This window comes from Leptidea sinapis, chromosome Z (assembly GCF_905404315.1).
Source record: "Leptidea sinapis chromosome Z, ilLepSina1.1, whole genome shotgun sequence".
Classification (NCBI taxonomy): Eukaryota; Metazoa; Arthropoda; class Insecta; order Lepidoptera; family Pieridae; genus Leptidea; species Leptidea sinapis.
In genome coordinates this window covers 6,703,442-6,728,157 of record NC_066312.1, presented here as the reverse complement: position 1 = coordinate 6,728,157, position 24,716 = coordinate 6,703,442, and the positions used below count along the sequence as shown (strand labels likewise).

Below are 24,716 nucleotides of genomic sequence, written 5' to 3'. Positions count from 1 at the left end.
CATTATAATTGTAATAACAAGATTTATGTAGTTTCAACGCCAACGTATTATTTGTGTTTGTTTTGTGAGAAAGTGTGAAATTTAAAACTATTTTTTCATCCACTATATTATATTCTCATGATTTCGTAGTACTGCATAGTTATAGCATATATATTAGTTGCAATTATATTTATATGAATACAATATCATCACTCGTCTGTATAAGGAAAAAAAATTGTTTATACGAATAGCAACATGCTTCTGTTATCTTAAGTGCGGTTCCTGTAATACTATTATTTAGTGTAATATTTAAGAAATAAAGTTATTATTATTATTACTCCATAAAATAAGGTTCTGAATAAAAGATAGACATAGAAACAAATCAAAATAAAAGTAAAATGATAATCTTTTTGCAAATAACAATTTTACATCACTAAACAATTTAAATTTTACACCCAACAGGTGGAGAACCTAGCGAAAGGCCAAACCGTCCGCAACCACCTCAGAGCACTGTGGTCGTACAAATTATGAGTCCAACGATCAAGATCCAGGAAGTAGGAGGCACGGTAACCTTCTTCTGCCAAGCCCACAGCCGTAAGGTGCAGAGGAAGCTCGAGGTCTCATGGTCAAAGGCTGATGGATATTTGCCTCAGGAAAGGACTTACGTTAACCAAGACACTGGAGAACTTACTATACAAAATCTACAGATATCAGATAGCGGCAAATATATTTGTCAAACAAGTGACGGTATTTCCACTGATCAGGCCACTGCAACACTTAAAGTTCCAGGTAAATTAAACAGCAAATAGTACGTAATTATTTATAATAATTGCACTATGCTCATGCCATCCAACGGATATTATGTTATAACGGGCTTGATGAAAGTATTAATGAGTCAGATAAATGGTTTAAAAAAATATAAAAAAATACACTTAAAAAATTAAGTTTTAATTTAAATATCGAAATTAAAGAGATACTTCAAATTTTTGTACTAAAAGTTCTAAGTTCTGTCGACAGTCTCTACAACTACAATTTCTTTTATTTCATTTAAGATTATTATAAGAATATACTTAAAAGTTTAAATTCTAAGAAAGTCTAAGTCTAGAAATGCCACTTCTTTGTCTATGTTAAATAATGGGTCTCTTTTGTTCACGCCTTCTTTCGGAATAGTTGTACCAGATTGGGTTTTTTATGCAAAAGGTAATTAATTCTACAAATAATTTTATAGGTATCATTAATACATATTATTACTATAAAGTATGTTAGAATACTACGACCTTACAAATAAACTTGGTATAAAGTTATACCTGATAATAAACCAGGAATATGCAAAGTGTTGACTATATCGCTGACAACACTGTGAATACAGTGACAATTCTGAAGTTTTACGAATGTTGTCGTGTTTTGCAAATAAATGCGGGCAACATTATAAGTCCAAATAAGCCGATCGTAAGCAAAATGTGTATTTGTAAGCATTTAGCAAATTCTTGTTTTATTCTGAGATATAACTTTATACCAAGTCTTTTTGTCAGGCCACTAGAGTTTATCATGGTAACTTTATGTAGGAGTAAATGACAAGTGTTTTTATAACTTTTAGTAGATCTGTTAGATTTCTGAGATCTTATCCTATATTTTATGACATTTATGTCGACGCGCACAAACAAGACGTACTATAAACAGTAAGACTCACAATCGCCTATTAAAAGGTCGTCAAAAATTGTGGCGTTGTGTTTACCTACGTATCAAAATTTAAAATTTAAATACACATATCATTAAAACATTCATTCAAATTAACACCTTATTTCGTGGCAGTAATGTTCAAAGCTTATTGTATGCGCTCATAAGAAGCTCATTGATAATGGTGCGAAGAGACGTCTCTTTCGTACATTTCGTTGGCACGTATTTTGATAATTTATAGGGCCTGAAATACGTCACTCCATCCTTCTTAAGATTGGATTTTTTTGTTATTTGGAGATGTTTTCACTGAACACTTTGTCGTTGCGTGGCGTCGTATTCAAAACGTGGTCAAAACACTACTGAATGAAAACTCTGCCGCATAGACGCGGAGGCAGAGTTTAACTTTATACAACTTTTAAGCGTGATTGTGAGTCTAGTTGTTTAAATTACGTAAATGACATCGCCTTGAGTTTTTGTATATCTATCGCATATAACATTACAGCCGACCGCGGAGTAAGGTTTCACTTGCATTGTGGTTTTATACACCCCGAGAATTGCTTTGTTTTCGGCGATACTTTCCAGAAAAATTTCTTCGTCAATGCATTCTTGATGAAAAATCAAACATGTCAAAAGCAAGTTTCATAAATCTTATTAATTTCACAGCGAATGCTATGACTTTGCCGACTGTGTCAATATATCCATCCATCAAGGATTATTATGAGGGAGATAGAATTGAGCTCACTTGTTCAACGTCTGGCAATCCTGCCCCAAGTATTACATGGCAAAGAGCTTCAAACAGACCACTGCCGAGGACTTTAATAAGTTATGATGCTTCTCTGGTAATCGAAAGCGCCAGAGTTGAGGATTCCGGCGAATACAGGTGATTAAACAATATAATTCAATCGCATTGATTTTTGTGTTTTATGTGAATGTTTATACTTATACTTTTATTTATTTTTATTATTTTAGGTGCATTGCTTCGAATACAGCTGGGTCTGCAGATCAGATTGCGGTAATTAGAGTTCAATCAAGACCCTCGCGGCCCTCACAGGAAGAGCTCAAAGTGCCAACATCATCACCAACTTTGAATGAAGGACAGTCTACACAGATTGTTTGTACTGGAACCATTAACATACCAGCTGGTACTATTAATTGGGTCAGGTTAGTAACTTACCAACTAGAAGTCATAATTATTGAAATAAAAAATATATAAGCTTAGTGTGATAATATGTAGGCATAAGTTGTCCCGACGTCTTATTAAAAATACAAATTTGAATTAAATTTATTCAGTAGTTTGCCCACCGCCGGACCGCACCATAGTATCACGCACTTGGATGGTCATTGTCGTAACTATTAAGAATATTTTTCCAAAATCTTTCACAATTACACTACTGGACTCTTGTGTTTATTTAAAATCGAACAACTTTTTAAATGAGAACTTGGTTAACTCGAAATCTTTTTACCGAGAGTAGCCTAAAAGAATTGTTCTTACTAAATAAACGTTTGTTATTTTATAATTGTATAATAACTAGAAATGCCTATTAATGTTGATTGGGACAAAGTTTAAGACTTTTTGTATTTTATTTTTATAATTTAATTTGTGTTGTTTCAGACAAGACGAAACACCACTGTTATCCAATGTGCAATCAAGAAATGGTGTTTTGTATATTAGTAACGCTCGGGTGGAGAACAGTGGAATCTACGTTTGCCAAACATCATACCGTGGTGTAGAACCAAAGCTTATTGATCTAACAGTAATATCGCTAAGCACACCGTCCCCCGAGGAGAGGTCAAACATCTCCGTCTCTGTCAATGAATTGAAGATACCCACTGGTGGAAGAGGGACAATAGATTGCATACCTCATGGTTATCCATTACCGAATATCCGTTGGACTAAGGTAACAAATATAATTGTTTGAAAGTATACACAGTAAATAAAGTGTGAGTGCATACCTACTTATGTACGCACGCAAGATGTAATTCTTGTTTGGCGTAATAAAACAAAATTCGTTAAATAAAATTTTCCTCGTGCTACTTTACTTTTCTAGACAATACTATATTAATATTGTAATAAAGAAGGAAACTAACTTTTAAATACATTCAATGAAAATATGATTATAACGCATAATTTATTAATATAATTTAATTATTTTTATACAATTGAAGATAATTTTAATTTTTTATTTTAAGACTTGTATTTACATTGAAATTATATATTGAGATTTATTAAATTCTCGTTCATTGGTTGTGGTCTAGTAGACGCATAAGTTACAATAGCCTTGGAAGCTGAAGTATGATACAAATGGCCTAGTAAACCAGCTAACGTCAGGGTGTCGAATTTGCGAAAATTCAGAATGATATTTTTATGTAAAATATAATATTTAACTTCAAAAACTGCCTTTTATACAACGTCAGTGTTTTTACAGTATCAAGAACCTTTTGGTAGTTACACGTTCCAACGAGATAATACTCTCATCATCAATAATGCACAAGACTCCGACAGAGGATACTACCTCTGTGAAGGAATTGTAGACGGCACTCCAATTGTCAACATTTATGTCAACGTTGAAATTGAAAGTGAGTACAATTTAGAAATCAATATTTTTTTTTTCAAATTTGACTCTACGCTTTCAGAGAGGCAGCGGCGCAAGGAACTCTAGAAGGATTATTTTGTTTTATGCTATTTTTGTTATATTACTACAACATAACATGAGTAATTAATTGCTTAAGACATTTATAATCCAGACCTAGATTATCACATTGTTTAGAATTTAGATCATAAACTTACAATAGACTTGGGTATAGTCAAAATGTAAACTAAATAAGTTGTGTAAACAAAGCGAGTGGGAGGGGAGAAGATCTCTACCGGAAAGAAAGCAAGAAAGAAAAGGAAAACGAATCTAAAGTTACTTTAACCGATTTTGATTTACGTGTCGTAAGCAGTCAGCCACCCTTGGAATTAGCTCTTTAGTATTTAGAATATCAAACTAGCTAACCACTAGCTAACGCGCACACTGACAAATCAAAATTGGTAACAAATTATCGGGCTGTCAGTTCTTCTAAATGCTAGTATATTCCAAGTCTAGATAATCTGAATTTTAAGTAAGATCAACGTTCCAAGCTTTAATTTGTTATTAAATTTAATCCTTAATTTGGCCAATTTAAATTAAATTTAATGATGGCCATTTAAGTTCTATATTATTGCCTTAAGCTTTAATAATTCCTAAAAATAAGTCTTCTTTAAAAATATACAATGAGATTTTGAGAGGCAAGGCTCTTAACTTCTGATTCTTTCAGGACGTGAAGCACCTAGAGTTGAAATTTATCCTCCCGGTGAAAACTTTGTGAGCCTGGGCAACCAGTTCCAAATTCATTGCCGTGTATTAGGTGGAATACCGACTCCAACCGTAACTTGGCAAAAAGATAGAGGTGGCCAACTCGCATCGCACGTAGAAATACTACAAAGAAATGTCTTAAGGTATTGTAGTATTTAAAATATTTTTCTTTAATAAAACTATTTTAGATTCACCTATTGAAGTAAAAGTTTTCTTTATAATTTCATACTTATAAATGTAATGGCTCGAGTAAATTGAACGTAATTTAATGGTACTAAGAATTATTTTGCATCATCATCTCAACATCTTCCTGTAAACTTTTTTCCCAGCTTCCAAACTGTGGATGTGAATGACGAGGGTGAATATACTTGTACAGCAACGAATGAGGCTGGAACAAATAGTGCAAGTATGGTCGTAAAGGTCAGGTCTGTACCGGTAATCAGTATAACTCCGAACAACAACATAAAAGCAATCCAAGGAGATAGAGTGGTAGTTACATGCACAGCTGAAGGCTATCCCGAACCTATGGTGTCAATCAAAAGTAAGTTCATGTTACATTTTTTTTTATTTTACATTGTAAGTTAATATACATTCGTCGATATTTTGCTGTCAATGGAATAAATACTGTTACCATTATAAAAACTCCGCTGTACATCCATTCATTTATCTGTCTGTCAGTCGGCTATATCTCATAAAGTAGTAGAGTCCTGCCAATGTACGATGAAGTAGTTAAAAGTGAAAGCGAAAATATCTTACCATCAACTGAACAAGAAAAATCTCTCTCTGATAAAATATCACGTGGTATTTATCAGTACAATGCCAATTTCGATATTTTTTCATTTTATGCAATAGATTTCATTACCAGTGCAAATTATAAATACATTCCAAGATGTAGCTAAAACTCGCTCGTGCTACCAAAGCGGTATGAGATGCATTAAGTATAAAGTTATTTCGAACGTTAGAAAGCTGATATTTTGATAGTGTGTTACGGCTAAACCAATGACTTGAAATAAAGAAAGTGAATTAACAAGTCGTCGTATATAAAAGTATTTAAAAAGTTTTTGATGTTACAAATCCCTTGGGGTCTGACTCATATTTGAACGGTGTTGTATTGAATTGAAGGATAAGCCTACGGATGAGGTGGTGGTATTAAATCACAACTATCCATGCGTATTTACAGTAAATGGTATCCCACGTTGTATTAACCTGCAACACACAACAGAAGTATTTTGTACGTGGAAGAGAAGGTGACATATCTTGACGACTTAACAATGGCATTTATGTTTATTTTGTGTTAAGTGATACTGAAAAATTGCAGGAGGGATCAGATTTTATTGATTTTAATTCGGAAAAGAAAATATTAACATTATATGGACTACTTACCATAAACTATTTTGATAAATTTGTCCAAAACCTTGAAATTTATATAAGTACTTTTGTGTCTGAAAATTTCAACTTTTTAGCTCCAGTGTATTACAGTTAAATGAAACTGTAGCCTGTCAAAATTTTAAGCAATCTTGGTTTTTAGCAACATCGGAGCGCTTGCTGGTGCCACCAACTTCGAGGGTTGCCGTTCTTGAAATACCAAATGTCGGTGAAAGGGACGAAGACACTTACGTATGCACTGCCAAGTCCATGTTTGATACGGTCGAAGATCAGTTTGCAATTGAAGTTGACAGAGGAGATGGAGGCATTGGAGAAGATGGTAAGTTAAGGGACCATTTTATATACAATTAGTTTATTTTAGTTAATTTTTATAAATTAAACCAAACTCATGTTTAATGCTCAACAACAAAACTAACAACTTTATTTTTCCTCAAGCACGTATATATTACCCATTAGATATCAATTAGCTAAGTACACTTATCAGGCGTCAATAATTGAGTATTTTAATGGCGATAGTCATTGGTTATGTCGTGATACTATTTCTATATAATTATGATTAAAAAATATATAAAAATATACTTTTTATTTCATACATTTATTTATAGCTCCGCTTCGAAATAAGAAAACTGTTAAGGTTAGTGCTCCCTTAATTATATGAGATTTTGAAGATATTTTACAACTAAACCTAAATCCTATCAAAAAGAAATTTAAATATATGTTTATATTCATAAATCTTTTTCTTTCCGTTGCCAAAACACTACGGAATACACATTTGGAAGATATTAATTGTTCGATACTTTTTTAAATCGAAAACGATGCTTACTAAATACAGTAATCCGTTGCCAAAGGCAAAGTAACGTATGTTATTATTGGCATATCAAAGACTGCTATGCGATGCCACGCCATACTCACTCTTATTATTGCTAAGTTTTATTGTAGTAATAACCACTGGTAGACCTAAAACCAAATATTATATAAATGTCTTTGACTTTGAACTTACCGCGCAAAGCGTTGTTACTACTATTAACATAGATGGCGCTAGCCGTTGTTAAAAAAGCGCTGTTAAAATTTACTTGCGTAAAGTGGTAAGGTCTCAATCATCTAAATATATTATAAAATAATAATTGAAAAAAGTTTAATTTTTTGAAGAGTGGTACTTACCTACCACTTATATTTGATTATCATATTAATACTAACTGACACAGCAAACGTTGAGTTGCCGATATTAAATTCGCGATACAAAGTAACTGTTCATCGTAGATGGGTGATAATTTGAAGTTTAATGTATTTTTTTTAATGCCGACCCATAATCAAACAAAATTAAAAAAAAATGACTATAAAATAAAAAAATCGTGGGGACCACCCTTAACATTTAGGGGGATGAAAAATAGATGTTGTCCGATTCTCAGACCTACCCAATATGCACTCAAAATTTCATGAGAATCGGTCAAGCCGTTTCGGAGGAGTTCAAAGTTTAACACCATGACACGATAATTTTATATATTAGATTTAATACCTTTCATTTTCACCTTCACGCAGTTTGAAATATTTGGTTCTGTTGGTAGTTTTGTATAAAAACTTAAGTAAATCCACGTTTACGATGATCGAAACTTAACCAAAAATATTATCAGGCCGAAATCGATCAATTTATTAGGGTCTATTTATAAAATACTTTATTGGAAATACTATATAAGTAACGAAGCAATCAAAACACTGCGATATGTTCAATTATTTCAACGAACATCTAAAGTCAAGTTGGAAGAAAGCAAACTTATACATTGTGGCTTTTATCGTACTTGTACATTAGGTGTAGGGTCTATTATTTACATTTCTTTGGAACAGGGATTGATCGCAAAAAGATTTGGAAATATAAAACAGCCTCCAGTTTACTTTACCGGTTACTAATATGTTAATATTAAATACTATAGGAGACCGTACTCTTGATACGAAGCACTTGTATTATAGATTTGTCTCATCTGTCAGTAATAAATAAAGTGACAATGTTTCTGAAGAAATTATACATCAGTCTTACTAAAGCCATCCAATAAGTCATTTATGCAGTGGCAGTAGATAACTTGTTTTATTAGTACAGATTTCTAGTCTAGAGACAAACGCAATTAATTCTGATCATTCGACTATAAGTACTTGTACTGTAACTATAAAATATATTTTTTTGCATTATCTACGCGTAAGGATAAATTTTGTGTAGCAAATTTTCAAAAGGTCTATATATTCGGTATATATTTGAATATCATGATACTATATATTTGAATTAATCAATTGTAGATGGCAGTGGTGAAGATCAATTTGATGTGGATTTCCCGAACAATGGTTACGAAAACCAACCTAGAAACATGGTTGTTCCGGAGGGAAAACAAACACGTATAAAGTGAGTTTAACGATATGTGCTATCTTATCTAATTTGTCTATAAAAGTAAATTAAATTTAAAAAAAAGTGTTTATAAATTCACTTATGCCTCGATCACTATTTGCAAGCTCAAGAACATTTTTTTGTAATAATTTATAAAGCTATAATATATATTACATTGTCTGTAATCTATATATGCTAGAAGACGACAGCATTTCATCTCTTCCATGTTCAGTCGTGACTTAACACACGTGATTGCAGATTACGTATTCTGACGCTTTCTGCAGTACAGGCCAAAGAATTAAAGATGGAATATCTCAGGTCGTAATTTATCAATCTATTTTCATTTCCACTTTCAGTTGTGAGGCAGGAGATAATTTCCAAGTTGAATGGAGTAGAGCAGACAGGAGACCTCTGCAGTACAATGCACGACAAGAAGGCACCGAACTGGTTGTAGAAAATGTAAGTAAACTAAGCTACACCTTAGCTGCACGATCAATGGGACAACAATGATAACTATAACGATAAACCATCAATTCTTTACTATAATCACCGCGAGACCAGAATGAGAGTTGTCCAATTAGTGACGTCAACGTGATGGTAACATTAAATTCATACAGACACTTCATGAATTACTAATTAACGGCCGTTTTCAGTAATCTCTCTATCCTTAGCTTAACTTACTAGAGATAGACAAATCTATCCTTTTACGCTTACTTACATTTCAATAACCTATCGACATAAAGCATTGGACTATAACTATATTGGACATAACTACGGATATATAAGATCTTGTCATTAAACGGTGACAGCAATGTATCCGTAACTAGAGATACGTTATTCAAAACCTAAAGTAAAGTGGATGTCTGACTGCTGAAGTCACGCAGACTCGAGCAAACCAGGTTTCCGTTTATATTATAATGCCTTTTTGTTATATATAATAACATTTGAAATACTATTAAAATGCTAAGCTATTTTGCTGCTATTATATTTACTGACATTTCTATCTGGTTCTGTAGTGTTCCTTTAATTTTTATTTATATTTGCTAAGTAAAATTAATGAGTGTGCGGATGACCTATTGGTAGATTATCAGCGCTGCCCATACTTGCCTTTAAGGTAGTAAGGACTTGTTTTTCTATATATATAATGACGTGCAGACCAAGAGATACCTTATAAGGGAAGTTCATACTACAGTTTGGTATTATATTGAAAAAAGTTCCTTGAAAACCTGATTGTAGAGAAACGCCAAAGATCCAGATTCTGATGATGAAGTTTAACGGTCGTTTTCAATAACCTATCCATCATAAGTTTAACTTACTAGAAGTAGACAAATCGTTTTATGCTCACTTACATTTTAATAACCTATCGACATAAAGCATTGTACTAAAACTATATTGGACATACTCGTAACTATGGATAGGTAAGATCTTGTTAATAAACGGTGATAGTAATGTATCCGCAACTAGAGATACGTTATTGAAAACGGCCGTTAGTGTGTTATTGGTGGTTATTGGTTGATCCACAGTTAATAGTACATGAAGCAACTTGAATCGTGAATCATTTTTATGCCTAGACTTCCAAAGCGGATTCGGGAAGATATGAATGCACGCTCATCAATAGCCGTACGGGAGAAGTACAACATTCAGTGCACACAAGCCTGAGGGTATTAGCTCCACCAAGAATTGAATTACGTCCACGTAGTCAAATTGTATACCCCGGAGAATCTCCTACTGTTGAGTGTGTCGTTGAAGGAGATGACGTCAGAGTCTCATGGGCGCCAGTTAACAGACTGCCATCAAGGTATGTAGCGTCTACACATTTTAACAATTCATCGCTAATAACATGTTCACCTAGTAGAAAGGGATCTTAAATTAGAGCTTACTACGAAAGGACGAAAATTTTTGAATTAGTCGTTATTCAATTTAATCACTGACCTGTATAAATACCTACCACTGTACAGGCTGTTCCTGCAATATTTGACGGCAATTTTTTGTGCCGCCACTCGCGAGCGTCTTGACGTATAATACAAATTGCTGCGAAGGAACGTACAATACTCTGAAGTATTATACTAGACGAATCAACGTAATAAAGTACACATTTTATTTGTAAAATGTTTTCCTATCGATGATTGTTTGGCTGAAGTTGTCATCACTAGTTTTAGTACCGCAGACTCTCGCTATATGGCCAACAGCGCCAAAATAGCGAATATCAAACAGGCATAAAAGCACTTTGACAGACGCCAGTCCAATGGTAAATAGTAGAGGTCAGTGAATTTAAACCATGAGTTACCTTAATGTAATTAATAATGTAGTTACCTTAATGTATTATTAGTATAATAATTAACCTTGTTAGTCCAGCTAATATTTGTTAGTCAACATGCAAAATGTACCTAGCCTAGAGTCCAACCAAACGGCTTAAAGTTAAGGGTTATATGCATCCGCTACCGAACAATAGGCCCACCGAACCCCCGACCGAATGATCGGGTTAATCAGCAAAGTAAACCTCTGCTTCAACCAATTCGCCACGTATTGTGCCTCAACACGAGGCATCATCAGGAGGACTCGCCGCATGGGAAACTCCCCTTTTTTTGAAATCGTTGAAACGTCGAAAGATAGAAGTTGATACTTTTTAAAGGATGCGTATGCGTTTATAAATAACTTTCCTTTTTTATTAATTATTTCATAAAATTATTATTAGTTTATTAATTATAATATTAGTAAAGTAAATTTACATTATTATGAATGTGATATGTTTGATATTTTAATCACCGTGTCAAAAGTTCATTATGAGTTTAACCCGTTTTTGATCGCATTCCCTTTTTTATATTTCAGACGTGTTCAATTTGATGGCTCAGTTTTAACGTTCCGTCAAATTGAAGTTGAGGACGCCGGTGAATATGAATGTTTTGCAGAAAACGAAGTTGGACGTGTCAGGTCAATTGCTGAAGTCATCGTAAATAGTAAGTTAAAGATTATTTCATTTTACTTTTAAACAGTACAATTCGACTTTTAAGTATTTCTTCATATAGAATTACCTATATTAAGTATATATATATATAAAAAAAAGTGCAAGATATTGTATTTGATATCGTTATATTTGTTAGGCTTACAAAAAATATCGTAACAACAATTAAATATATCGCCATTATTAAGCATTCGTTGCATAATTTGTTCTAAAAGGCTAATATTATTATTTAATTAACTTTTATTTATAAGCCAATTGGAATGAAAGAAAATAAAATATTACCTTAACGGAAGCCTAACTGTATTCAAATAAGATTAGCCGTTTCAAAGAAGAACGGGCACAAATGTAGGGGAGAGGCGTACAAAATGACATACTAGTTATAAAATCAGTCATAAAATATTTATTTATTTATAATATTCAACACTTTAAGTAATTATGTATTCTTTGGTTCATTACCTACATATAATTATGGAGATCAATCATCTGAGTACAAAAACAATAATATTAAAAAATATTTTTAAAAACTTAGAAAAAATCCGTTTTGTCCGCCCTCGGCGGGTAAAATGACATACTAAATTAGGAACAAAAATCAGTCGATTGCATGCATCGACTCGACATGCAGAATTCACACGTGTAACGCTTTTGTCTTTTTCGGAACATCTGCACAAGATGCATGAGCCCATCTTTTACAGCTCAAGCACCGGAGCCAGACCTCTTTTGGCTTGGATCTTGAGAAGAGGTCATTACAATAAATACACGGACAATCTTCGTCATCGTCTATGGTTACTGTGTAAGCATTTAAAGAAGAAAAATCATTTTCGCTATCAGAACTAAAGTCTAAAACTTTTGTAACCTTTCTTGTCTTTTTCTTTGGAGGAGGTAGAGGAGCGGATTTTGCTTTTGTTTCTTCTATATTTGGCGTTGAAGTTAGTAACAATACTGATGGTTTCTTGCGTGGTTTTCTTTTGCCTTGTCCAGTCACATATATTCCTTTAGGTACTGGAGATAGCACGCTAACAGGAACATTGATATTCATGTCTTGGAGTATCCTAGATGACGTAGGTATCATAGGTCCTGCAGTAACTGAGCCTGTAGACTCGGCAACTGAGACAGGACTTGGGTTGTCTGCAGCTGATGTTCTTGCAATTACCAGGGACGTAGAACTGCCTGCTACTACCTGAGATGGACCTGCTGATGGTGTGCATAGATTATCAGCTGCCGTTGAATCTTCTTCGGGCTTCATTGTTATTTATAGCCTGAATAGCCTTTTCCATGGAGATTGTATCCCAACGCTAGAAATATAAAAAGGTGGGTTAAATGACATAGTATGCTATTTTACCCGAACAAGGTGTATGCCATTTTGTCCCCTTCATAACCTGCAAATTTAGAAATCAACGAATAAAAATGTAACAAGAATTTTGAGATTTCAAAACATTCTGGAACTTATTTAGTAATATTACAATATTTTAACGCTAAGAACAAACAAATAAACGTCAAAAAATACTCACTTTTACGACTTGCAAAATCCAACAAAACAAAACTCGTGACTGCAGAAATCATAAAAACACGCGTGCGCACCACACGGTCGAACGGACGCTGCCTGAGCTGCTACAGGCCATTGCGCGAACAAACATTTGTTTCATTTAAGAAATAAGTAGGTGTGGGTGCCATTTTGTACGCCTCTCCCCTACTGTTTGTAATTTATTTAAAATTTTTGGTACAAGAGATAAACTAATTTTAATAGATTAGATTTCGCAATACTAAGATCGTATGCAGCACGCATATTGTGGGCTTAAAAAATCAATTTACCGTTATGTGTAATGTGTCCTAAAATATTATCTCTTGTTACGGCTCTTGAATATACCAAATGAAATAGCGAAATCGACTGCATTAGTATTATTTGTAAGTCATCTATAATTTAGGAAGAAATGTCACCAATCAAGACATCTCTGATCGTCTAGATACTTCGTTTTTGCGTAGACATTTTCAGGTCTCTCTGCATTTTTTACAGTTTGAATCACGGGTACTGTTCAGAGGATGATTCTTATTAGATGATCATTATAATGGTTCCACCACCGGACGATACATGTATTCCATAACCACACGTTTCTTTTATTTTTGCCTCATGCAGCCTTTTTGTGGAATCACCTGCTGGCTGTTGTAATATACCCTTTGGAATCTTGAAGCATTTGTATGCTTGTAGGCTTGTGCCCAGTAACGCATATTTTAACCTCTGGAATTTCTGATATCTATGGACGGCTGGTTTCTGACTTTCCAACAGCTGAACATCTTTCCGCTAGTGTAGTATCTATTAATTAGTTTATTAAATTTTGATGCAGAAAAAACAAGAAATGAAATTAAATATCTAGTTGTTTCCATTTCATTCAAATGCTATAAAGCATCAAAAATACTACGCCTCCATCTAGCATGACCATAATATATGTAACTTAATAATTAATTTTAAAATTTGCTGATTTTTCGATATCCCTAGAGCGATAGCACCAGTTAAGGCCTTAATTATATTCACGAATAATATTAACATTGAAAAGCGTATTTATTTATTTATAGTGGTTCACCAACAGGTACATGACATACACACACACATAGATTATGAATTATGAACTTAATTTTTCGTATTTTATGCGCATGTGAACACCTGTAATTGAAGGAACACGATTTTTGGCCTTTGTGTTATAGGTTTATGAATTGACATGTGTATTCTGTGTTGGTGGATCTTGATTAAAAAAATAGATTCAGATTAGTTATATTTCTTAAAAAGAACACATATAGGTACACCCAAATTGTAATTATGAACGTAGATTAATGTTATTTGTTTATTTTTCAATTTGACACCTACACGTCTTCTGGCAATGCAAATAATTATTGATCAACTCGGCATTTATGAAATTATTCATTCACAACACGTTTATTGATCAATTTCCATATCAAACTGCAATATGCACGATGTTTACTCACCTATTCTTTAATAATTTTAATTTTCATAATACAGTAACGAACATGTACCTTCTTAAACAAAATGATACCATTTGCTTAATAGACGTTTTTATTTATCGAATTGTTTGTTATTTTTTGTCAAACTACTTTTTTTACTACATGTTTATTGAGCGAATGGCGTTATTATGAATAAGATGCGTACTCATTTACATACATTAATATATTTTAATTTCACATTGAATGCTTGAATGAGGATCTTGATTGCATGATGAAACAGATCGTACACCATCGGAGTCGCACGATAACGAACAATTCGCGCATGTTGGATCCACCGTACATCTAAGCTGCAACGTTACACAGCCGAATTTGAGAATAAGATGGACCAAAGATGGACGAGCATTACCGCGCTCCGTAACCCAGAAAAATGACGGTTCACTCTTCATCAGGCTTGCACAAAAATCAGACAGGGGACGATATGTTTGCATCATCTCGGATGGATTCGGAGGACAAACTAGCAATTACATCAACCTCCATATTGAGGGTCAGTTAAAGTGCTATGAAAGTAGTAATTGGTTGTGGTCACGTTAGCAAATTATCCTTTTACTAAGACTTCAAACCTTAGAATGTATGCTTAGCATGCTAACCTTTCATCTAACTCTTTCATATCTTCTCCTAACATAACCATCTTTCTCTGTATTCTTTTTATCTTAACCTACTAAAAATTTCAGTTACTTTAATTGTTCTTAACATGGAATGTTATTATTAGAGTTTTATGAGTGTTTATCTATAGCTGATGTTTTTTATTTTACGCAAAGGATCTGAATGCTTGGTATCGCAGTTTCGTTGTTATGACGACAGCGGTTGTGTAGCTAACCACCGACTTTGCGATGGATACAACGATTGTCAGGACGGTAGCGATGAAAATAACTGCATATTAAGAGAGAAACGTTTATTACAATCGCTCACGGATCGACGTACGGATTCTGGTAATTTACAGGTGGTGGATGGTACTCTGTGTGTTCGGCATATTTTGTTGTATCGTCTTAATTGTTTTGGGGTTGTTAATTAAGGTGAATTTGAAGAGTATGCTATCGGTGTGTCGTCGGATTGGCATCATTGAAGATTATGATAAATTTGTTTCATATCCATGTATGCTTGTCTTTCTCTATTTTTTAACAGCTAATCATTCTACTTTTGCATGATATTCTGGTTCTAAGGTTTTTGTTTGTATAGAGTATATCAAATACATAATATAATAAGGACTGTTCCACATGTTATATGTTGCTTTAAGTTAAGTTTTGGTCATTTTATTGGTGATAAAAAATACTGCACTGAATTCGAAGTTGTATTTGTTTTTAAGTATTTTATAGTTTTTTTTTTATATTTATAGGAACCCGGGATGAGGTACCCCCTCTTGTGTCTATCGTGAGTCCACAAAGAGCTTTTAGAGTTGGTGAAACTGTTGAAGTAATCTGTAGAGCATACTCCAAAAATGTAACGGTATCATGGGAGAGACTAAGCACAAACCAGTTTGTTGATTCAAGGGTAAGATAAAATTCAACTTTGGTTTTAAATTAATATATACACAATAAACAATAGTTTGTGATACAGTCAATTTAAACTTACAAACTTTGCTAAGAATCCGAATGTTGTTAGTGTAAACTTATGTCAACCTGTTTCAGTTATTTTTATATATTTTATAATTTAATTAAGTTGATACAAATTACGATAATTTTTTAGTGTTTTTTTTATGAAAGAGAAGACAAACTAGCGTTCGGGTCACTTGATATTAAGTGGCCACCGCCGGCCACATTCTCTTGCAACAACAGGGGAATTACAGGAGCGTTGCCGGCCTTTTGGCAAGGTGTATGCGCTTTTTTTGAAGGTACCGATGTCGTCCTGGAAACACTGCACATGGAAGCTCATTCCACAGCTTTGTTGTACGTGGAAGAAGGTTCCTTGAAAACCGCAAATATATAAATACGAGACTAAACTTGTGCTATATTTATTAACAATTAAAGTAAATAACTTATATTGTTTAAACAAATCTTTTTTTCTAGGTATATGGCGAAGATGCGATATTGATAATACAAAACGTTCAACTGTCGGATGCTGGTGTTTATAGATGTACTGGCACTGATCGTTTGGGAAGAAGAAAAGAAACAGACTTTGATCTTAATGTTGTACCAGGTATCTTTTTGAATTTCTTTTAAGTCAGAGAACACATTTGCAGTCTTAATGATAAAATATATATTTTATATACAGTTGCTCAAAAAGAGGCGTATTGCAGGGACGTATAGCGCTCGGAATGTGGGCTATTACATACTCGAGCTTTTTCTTTACCTCATCCGAACGCGTGCGTTCTCTTTCCCAACTGTCAAAATAATGTCTATTAAAAAGAAAAAAACAACTAAAACTTTTAAAGAAAAAATTTATAGAATTTTTTATGATTCATGCAAATTTTTCTAAAAAGAAGCTACTAATTTGTTTCAATATCAGATTTGATGATTTGATTCAATGAGATAGGTTAGGTTTCATTTCATAAAATTTTATTTTCGTTTAATATCAATAAAAAAATATACTGAAGACATAGTTGTATGGGCATAGTTCCCTTTGCCTACCCAGAATGGGTGAAGAAAACAAAAAAAAATCTCTGCTTATATTCTTTTACGGTATGGAACGTTACAGTTCGTTCATGTACCTTCGTTGATAATGATAATTCATCAGATCCAATTCCATCAACTAGTAAAGTATTGTATAACACCTTTGACAAATATATATGAACAATCATACGAAATTAATAATAGTTTGTCTCAAACAGTAAATATGCAACCTTAAACTTCCCCAGTTAGTATAAAAAACTGAATTATAACTTTTATAATAACTAAGTTATTGAGTTTATTGTGTTTTTATTATTTTATTAAATTGCTTAATTTTTTCGCAACTGTATTAAAAATAGTTGTTCAGTACACGTATGGAACCGTCATTGCAAATTGTTCCGACTGTCAACACTCGCCCTTCGGCTGCGCTTCGGCTCGGGAAGTTATTTGTCGGAACTCTTTGCAATGACAGGCTTTCTGCACTCATAATGAAATATACTATTTCAATCATCATATTAATTTTGATTAAGAAAACAGTCATACACAACTAGTGCAAACATATTATAGCATAAAGTTTTCTTTCAGTGTCCAACACAAAGTCATATCCAATTAATGCCGCAGAGACAATGTACAGCGCAAAATTGGGAGACCCAATAGATATACCTTGCAGTCACAATCTGAATGAACCAGCATCTATCGAGTGGAGACGTGAATATACCAAATTACCACCAAGTGCCAAACCGTACGGGGTCAGTAGCAAATGAATAATTGATATTAATACAATTACTACGAATAAGAACATCAGAAGACATTTTAGCCTATTTAGCTTCCTGTTATAATCAGAAAATTATTCCAATTTCTATTTTTCAGCGTAATCTTCATATAGATAGCGCAAGTGAAGCAGATGCTGGAACATATATATGCCGGGTCAGAAACAATTATGAGACAGCAGAACTTCGTGCAACTTTACGTGTCTTCGGAATCATTCCTAAATTCAACGGCGATGGGTGGATTGAGCTGCCCAAGCTTAAAGACGTTTATACGCAATTTGAAATTGAGATATCCTTCAAACCAACCGGTGAGTGTGCAAGGTCCTTTCCGTTCCGGGAAACTTTGATCGTGCGGTATGTATCAGATCATGGTGATTTTGGTGCTCGCGCACCGTTCTGTCAATGCGTGTTATTTTACATGTATTCATAGATTTCTTATAGTTTAGTATCTGTAAGTGTTAAGTATCTGAAAGGTATTGAAACAAGCTATAAGACCATGCAAAATAAATCATCTGGCACTGCCGATTTCGGAAGGTTTAAGAATAATAAATATGCACGTCATGTTATTTTTAATGATTAATGGAGATTGCACACATCCAATTGATTCTCTATTCTGATTCTGTCTCTTAGTAGGTCTGAGGCAGTCTCTTTTGAATGGGTGGTAGTTTTTGACGTTCAATAAGTGATTTTAACTCCTATTTTGAATAAAAATATTTGAATTTTGAATTTTTTGAATTTCCCTTTCTCTTTCTTGTTACACACACGCATACACTGATAGCAAATAGTACCAACCACTCGGAAAATGAGTTGGTACCATCTGACGGTTAACTTCACCAGACTTCGCGCTCATTGGTCAAATCAAGTAGTACGCACTTTACCGGCTTCCTCTTATACATATCCGTCCCTTTTCACGAGATCACTCCCACAGATTTCAGTAAAGCGAGAGGAAAGATATGAATAATCCAAAGTTTTAGTACCTTTTTCACTTAATGGTTTAATGTGATTTCTTAGTCTATATAAATAACTAGGTATTGCATTATTTAGTACTAAGGCCATTAAAAAAGTTACGCTAGTAAGAACAAAATATAATATTGCAATAGTGTTAGTGTTATAAATAAATAAACTATAATACTTATAGTATTTAGGTCTGTTTGTCAAACACAGGTAACTCCTTGATCGGCTCCAGATGCTAAAACTATTTTGTACATAGATACTTTGTTCATTTCATTTATTTGCTTTTTAATTACAATAAGAACTTTTTGTGAAACAACAAATAAATAAATAAAATCAAATATTTTTCTAACTTGTGAACAAATTCTTATTTTCGTGTCTCACGTCTATATAATTCAAACTTCATTTAACCAGACACATTGTTTTTTTAGACAACGACGGGATAATTCTTTACAATGGTCAATATGATGATGGCAGTGGGCATTATTTGCTTTTGGAACTAATTGATGGTGTTCCGTATTTCACACTTAAATTTGATGATACTGAAGAGGACCCGTTAAGGATTCGGGGAGATAGACCCCTGCAGATCAATACTTGGCATACGATTAGACTGCGTAGAAGTGGTACTAAAGGTAAGTTGTAATTTATTTTTACTATAAAGTATAGTTTGGACTTAAATAACTAAAATATATAACACGGATTAATGTCACAAATGAATAAATATTGACACACTTTTTCTCAAATTATATTATTAAAACATCCATGACTCGGAAACAAACATCAATATTCATCATATAAATGTTTGCACCTACCGGGATTCGAACCCGGGACCTCTTGCTCATACTGAGCAGGCGTCAATAACCACTGGGCTATATGGTTCGTCGATTTGTATTTGTGTTATTGTTACCAGCAATCTGTATAACTCAGGTTATCTAAATAATGCCTAGACAATATGTAGATTTTCTGCCATGTATGAGAGAGATATCGTGATAAGTTTCCACACAGGTGGAAATCTCTTATATATGTTTAGGTATATAGATAAAAATATGAAAGAAATAGTAGATTGTTAACCAAAGGTCGAAATAATCAATTCCCGAGGGGTTTAGGCTGTAGTCCGAGTAGGAATTGATTTTTTACCCGTGTTAATCACTCTTCTTTTCATTTCGAATATGAGGAAATAAAACTATTTGTTCCTCCAAACTATGCATAGATAATATGTAATAATATTAGTAGTACCTATTTAAAAATTTGAATTTTAAATATGGAACTTACCGCGTAATTATTGCGGTTTATTCCGCTCAAAGAAGTTTGCGCTAAGTTCACACTAGCTGTTTAGAAAGTCACATGGCTGCAGCATTTTTTTTTAGTTTTTTTACATAAAACTCTTCACAGCTGACAGCAGTTCTTTTTTTAAAGTTCATTTAGGCTCGTAGGTGGGAAGTAATTTGTATGAGTTTTTCCCTCTCTGTGGAGGGAAGCAGCATTTTCTACTCAGATCAAAACAACATTACTGTCCGAGTATGAGAAATGAAAAAATATTTGTAAAATATCTATAGTAATTTATCATGTGTGATTCAAATAAAGAATGATTAAATGTGAATTTTATTTCAGTGACTATGGATGTCGATAATATAGGATCATTTGAGGGACAAGTAAAAGATAAATATCAGATTTTAGAATTAAACCAACCGTTGTACATTGGAAACGCACCGCAATATCGACCAGATGCTTCAGGGTAAGAAATAAGATAATAACAGTCCCAAAGAAATCTTATATATAAAATTCTCGTGTCACAATGTTAGTTACCTTACTCCTCCGAAACGGCTTTACTGATTTTTAGCAAATTTTATATGCAAATTCAGTAGGTCTGAGAATCCGCTACTATCTATTTTTCATCCCCCTAAATGTTAAGGATGGTCCACCCCATTTTTTTTTGTGAAGTAATTTTTTGTTTTTATTTTTTTATGATACAGCATTAAAAAATACACACAATCCTAAATTTTCAACCCTCTACGATCAACCCCTATTTTTGTATCGCAATTTTTATGTTATTCTGTTCTATCCACAAATCCGCTATAGGGTTGCAAGGTGGCAATGGATTAATACTTACAACAATTGTAGTACGATAAATTTGGCAGGTCTGACAATCGGTAGTATCTACTTTTTACACCGCAAAAATATTTTTATTACTTTATATAGCAATACAACGCCGGGTCAGCTAGTAATACATATATAATTAGTTGTTCCTCGCGACTTTGTCCGTATTTATCAGTGCAACCTAAATATTAGTTGGTGTTGCAATGCTACTACATGCATGTATACAAAATTACATATTATTATTTCGACCTATCGTACAAAAGATAAAAATGACTGCCACCAACGCCACCTATCCGGCACTAACGCAACTAGATGTATGCAAAGTTTACATAAACACGTATTCTCTTTTACATAATATAATAATAATAAATGAAAGCGGCAAATCCATTGTAAGTATTTGTTTTTTGTGGAATAGATAAAAATTGAGTCGGAGGACAAACTCCATACACAAATTAGATAATATATGCAATGTTAAGATCAATGAGGGTCATTTATATTAATTAAACTCGCATTCCCCAACTTCGTTGGCTTTGGAAAGGGATTGGTCCTATTTTGTTAATTTAAAAATTAAATAAGCCCATTTTTTTTAATAAAATACTGTTTTATGTCTGGGCTACAGGGTTTAAAAAACACCAATAGTATATATAGTAGTATAGTTTGTTTCACGTCGCAGCAGTGAGTAATTTGTTTTTCACTATCAACAAAAACCACTGACCTCTATAAATATAGACAAATACACACAAGCACCTACTTTATCGCCTTGAATATTCACTTTATTCCTCAGTTACTGAATGACCCAATCAATCAAATACGACTCTATTTATGTAAATAAAGATTATTCTCGAGTGTTCTCGAACAAGAGTATGAGCCAGTCTGTTTGCAAAACAGTTTGGTATGTTGAGTTCGAGATTTCTTTACCTACCACATACTCTCGCGAACATTCGACGTTCTACGTGGCCTTCATCACAATATAAGGTGATGCTACGGCATTATACTGGTTCAATGAATTTTTTTTTATGAAAATAAGGCACGAGACGAGCAGGACGTTCAGCTAATGGTAATTGATACGCCTTGCCCATTACAATGCAGCGCCTCTCAGGATTATTGAAAAACCCAAAATTCTGAGCTGCACTACAATAATTGCGCTAGTCCTTGAGAGATAAGTTGTCAAGTCTCATTTGACCAGTAATTTCACTAGCTACGGCGCCCTTTAGACCGAAACACAGAAACGCTTACACATTACAGCTTCACGGCAGAAATAGGCGTCTTAGTAATATACAAAAGTATTATTAAACTAATGAAGTAATTTTTCAATTTATTCATGACTATGCCGTCGGACGCCCTGTATATTTAATGCCAGGCCACTTAAGTTTAACAATTTATATTTTAATTTAAACAATTAATAATTCAATATAACAATAATTGACTAACTCATAACTGACTGTTTTTTTTTTTAGTTTTGCGGGATGTGTCAGCATGTTAATAGTTGGCAAGGAAGAGAAGAACCTGATAGTAGACAGTTTGAATAGACACAACGTCTACGACTGCGACTCATGCTCACCAAACCTCTGCTTAAACCGCGGAGTATGTCAGGTATGCTGTTATAACTACCAAATAAAATTTGAAAAACAAAATTTAAGAACGATTCGGATTTCGAACCGAAGACCTCTGGCGTTCCGTGCTCAAACCAACTGAGCTAACTGTTCGAGTGACGTATCTTCATAAAATCTTGTATGCTTTGTTCAATTCTCAGGTTGTGGCTTCATCTACAGGATCCACTTTACCTGCTCAACCCCAATATTTCCATATTAGAAAAGAGAGATGTCGCTCTTGTAAATCTAAACAATTTGTTATGTTTTTAAAGTGATAACCCTCACTTCTAGGATTAATACACAAATAAAATTTGGAAAACAAAATTTGTTTTTCGGTTTCGGTTATTACCAGTTATGTAATTAGACCTCGAGGTCGTGACTCCACACCTGAGCTCCTAAAAGCTTGGAAATTAAATGAAAATGTAAACGGGAACTGTTTCAGTATAAAGTGGAATTTTATTCGGTTTTATTGTACTTTTAAGAAAAGTTTTACGGTCTTTGCTTATATACATCTACCTTCTGGCGCGTACGCTTGTCTTGTTTAGACTGTTGCGGAAATAACCGGTTTATAATGTAAAAAGTAACGCAAACATGAAAAAAGATAATAATCGTTTTATACGTTTATACATGTAAACAGACAGTGACAGCTGTAAACAAGTCCAAAAAATAGCGGCAAATTGCTAATCACTATTTTCAGCAAATGCACGCACACTTAAGCAAAGTGACTAACGTATCGCAAATGTACACGTAGGTAACTGTCATGCACACTAAATCAATAAACCTGGCGTGTTGTCATGATTGGCTAACAGCAAGAGGTTCTTTCTAGACGTATAATTAATAATCTAAGAGCTGTAACTATTGTGCCGGACGAACATTGCACATAGGTACAGCTATATAGCTCTATTGCTACATGTATTTATTTTATGACAATAGCCGAGATAGCCTGGACGTTCAGCTGATGGTAATTGATACGCCCTGCCCATTCTTGAAAACCCCAAAAACTCTGAGTGGCACTACAATTGCGCTCGTCACCTTGATACGTAAGATGTACTCTCACTAGCTACTGTGCAATTTATTTACGCTATTTTCCTTTTCATTAGTAAGTTTGTATTGTAAAGTATATTTTGTTATGTTTAGGAGGCTCGTAACGAACGCGGCTATGTGTGTCTATGCGCTGCCGGGTTTGCAGGCCCTGATTGCAACAGGACTGGAGAAGCTTGCCGCCCAGGCCTCTGTGGACCTGGAAAATGTTCCGACACCGCTAGCGGCTACAGTTGCGCCTGTCCGGTAACATTCACCGGAAAGAAGTGAGTGATGAATTGTCTATTGACACCAGCCCCGAAGCGAAATATATCGCACCATAAATATTTGAATCGGCACAAAGATCTCTGTATAATTAAGACCAAAAGAGACAGAATTTCATACTCGTACGTGGTTAATGCGTTTTAACGCATCTTTCATAAAAAAAATCACTGATAGGTTTGAATCACAGCAGAAAATAGAAATTTTAAGATACGACACAAATTTTACCGGAACTTTGGCGTTTTATAATGTTCTCATAAATTTTAAAAGTAAAGAAAACATTACGATAGATGCCTCACGCATATTTTATAGGAGTTTCTAAGGATTACTCAAAAACAGGTATTTCCTGAAGGAAGTTTTATGGATTTTCTACACACTATGTTTCGTTCAATCTCTCTTGTTTCGTTCAATCTCTCTTGCTAGTAGTCATCAATAGGCGGTATCGACCATGTTCTCATTGATGATAGACAGGATTGGGAAGGGCCTTCTTAAGGCTAATTCCTATAATGAAACAAAATCCTAAATTGGTGATCTAAGGCTTGATAGGCGTAGATCGATATCTACGGAATATTTTTTTTAACCTGTGACCATTTTGATGTTTTAAGTTTGGTATTTTAAGTAGACATTACTCGAACGATAGTTACATATACGAGCGTGACGGCTCAGTCGCAATTAGTACTCACAAAATAAAAAGCACTCACACACTTACACTCCTAATAATCTTAACAATAAGTTGATC

General features: G+C 33.9%; 1 protein-coding gene across 14 annotated transcripts in view; it reads left to right on the top strand.

Moving 5' to 3' along the window:
• Window positions 1–24,716, top strand: part of LOC126978278 (basement membrane-specific heparan sulfate proteoglycan core protein) — a 225,620-nt gene that overhangs the window by 183,374 nt on the left and 17,530 nt on the right. For 12 of the 14 annotated variants that reach the window (XM_050827015.1, XM_050827018.1, XM_050827017.1 and 9 more), the window contains 21 exons: window positions 442–768; window positions 2,320–2,536; window positions 2,626–2,817; window positions 3,269–3,554; window positions 4,083–4,233; window positions 4,954–5,134; window positions 5,321–5,532; window positions 6,520–6,696; window positions 8,664–8,766; window positions 9,105–9,207; window positions 10,320–10,546; window positions 11,578–11,705; window positions 14,943–15,206; window positions 16,056–16,210; window positions 16,726–16,855; window positions 17,851–18,014; window positions 18,136–18,343; window positions 19,418–19,618; window positions 20,598–20,721; window positions 22,541–22,676; window positions 23,813–23,982. In XM_050827015.1, coding sequence (XP_050682972.1) covers window positions 442–768; window positions 2,320–2,536; window positions 2,626–2,817; window positions 3,269–3,554; window positions 4,083–4,233; window positions 4,954–5,134; window positions 5,321–5,532; window positions 6,520–6,696; window positions 8,664–8,766; window positions 9,105–9,207; window positions 10,320–10,546; window positions 11,578–11,705; window positions 14,943–15,206; window positions 16,056–16,210; window positions 16,726–16,855; window positions 17,851–18,014; window positions 18,136–18,343; window positions 19,418–19,618; window positions 20,598–20,721; window positions 22,541–22,676; window positions 23,813–23,982 — 3,856 coding nt within the window. Of the gene's footprint in view, window positions 1–441; window positions 769–2,319; window positions 2,537–2,625; window positions 2,818–3,268; window positions 3,555–4,082; window positions 4,234–4,953; window positions 5,135–5,320; window positions 5,533–6,519; window positions 6,697–8,663; window positions 8,767–9,104; window positions 9,208–10,319; window positions 10,547–11,577; window positions 11,706–14,942; window positions 15,207–15,480; window positions 15,750–16,055; window positions 16,211–16,725; window positions 16,856–17,850; window positions 18,015–18,135; window positions 18,344–19,417; window positions 19,619–20,597; window positions 20,722–22,540; window positions 22,677–23,812; window positions 23,983–24,716 lie in introns of those variants that run through there. The other 2 variants (XM_050827021.1, XM_050827027.1) reach the window with 2 other exon arrangements.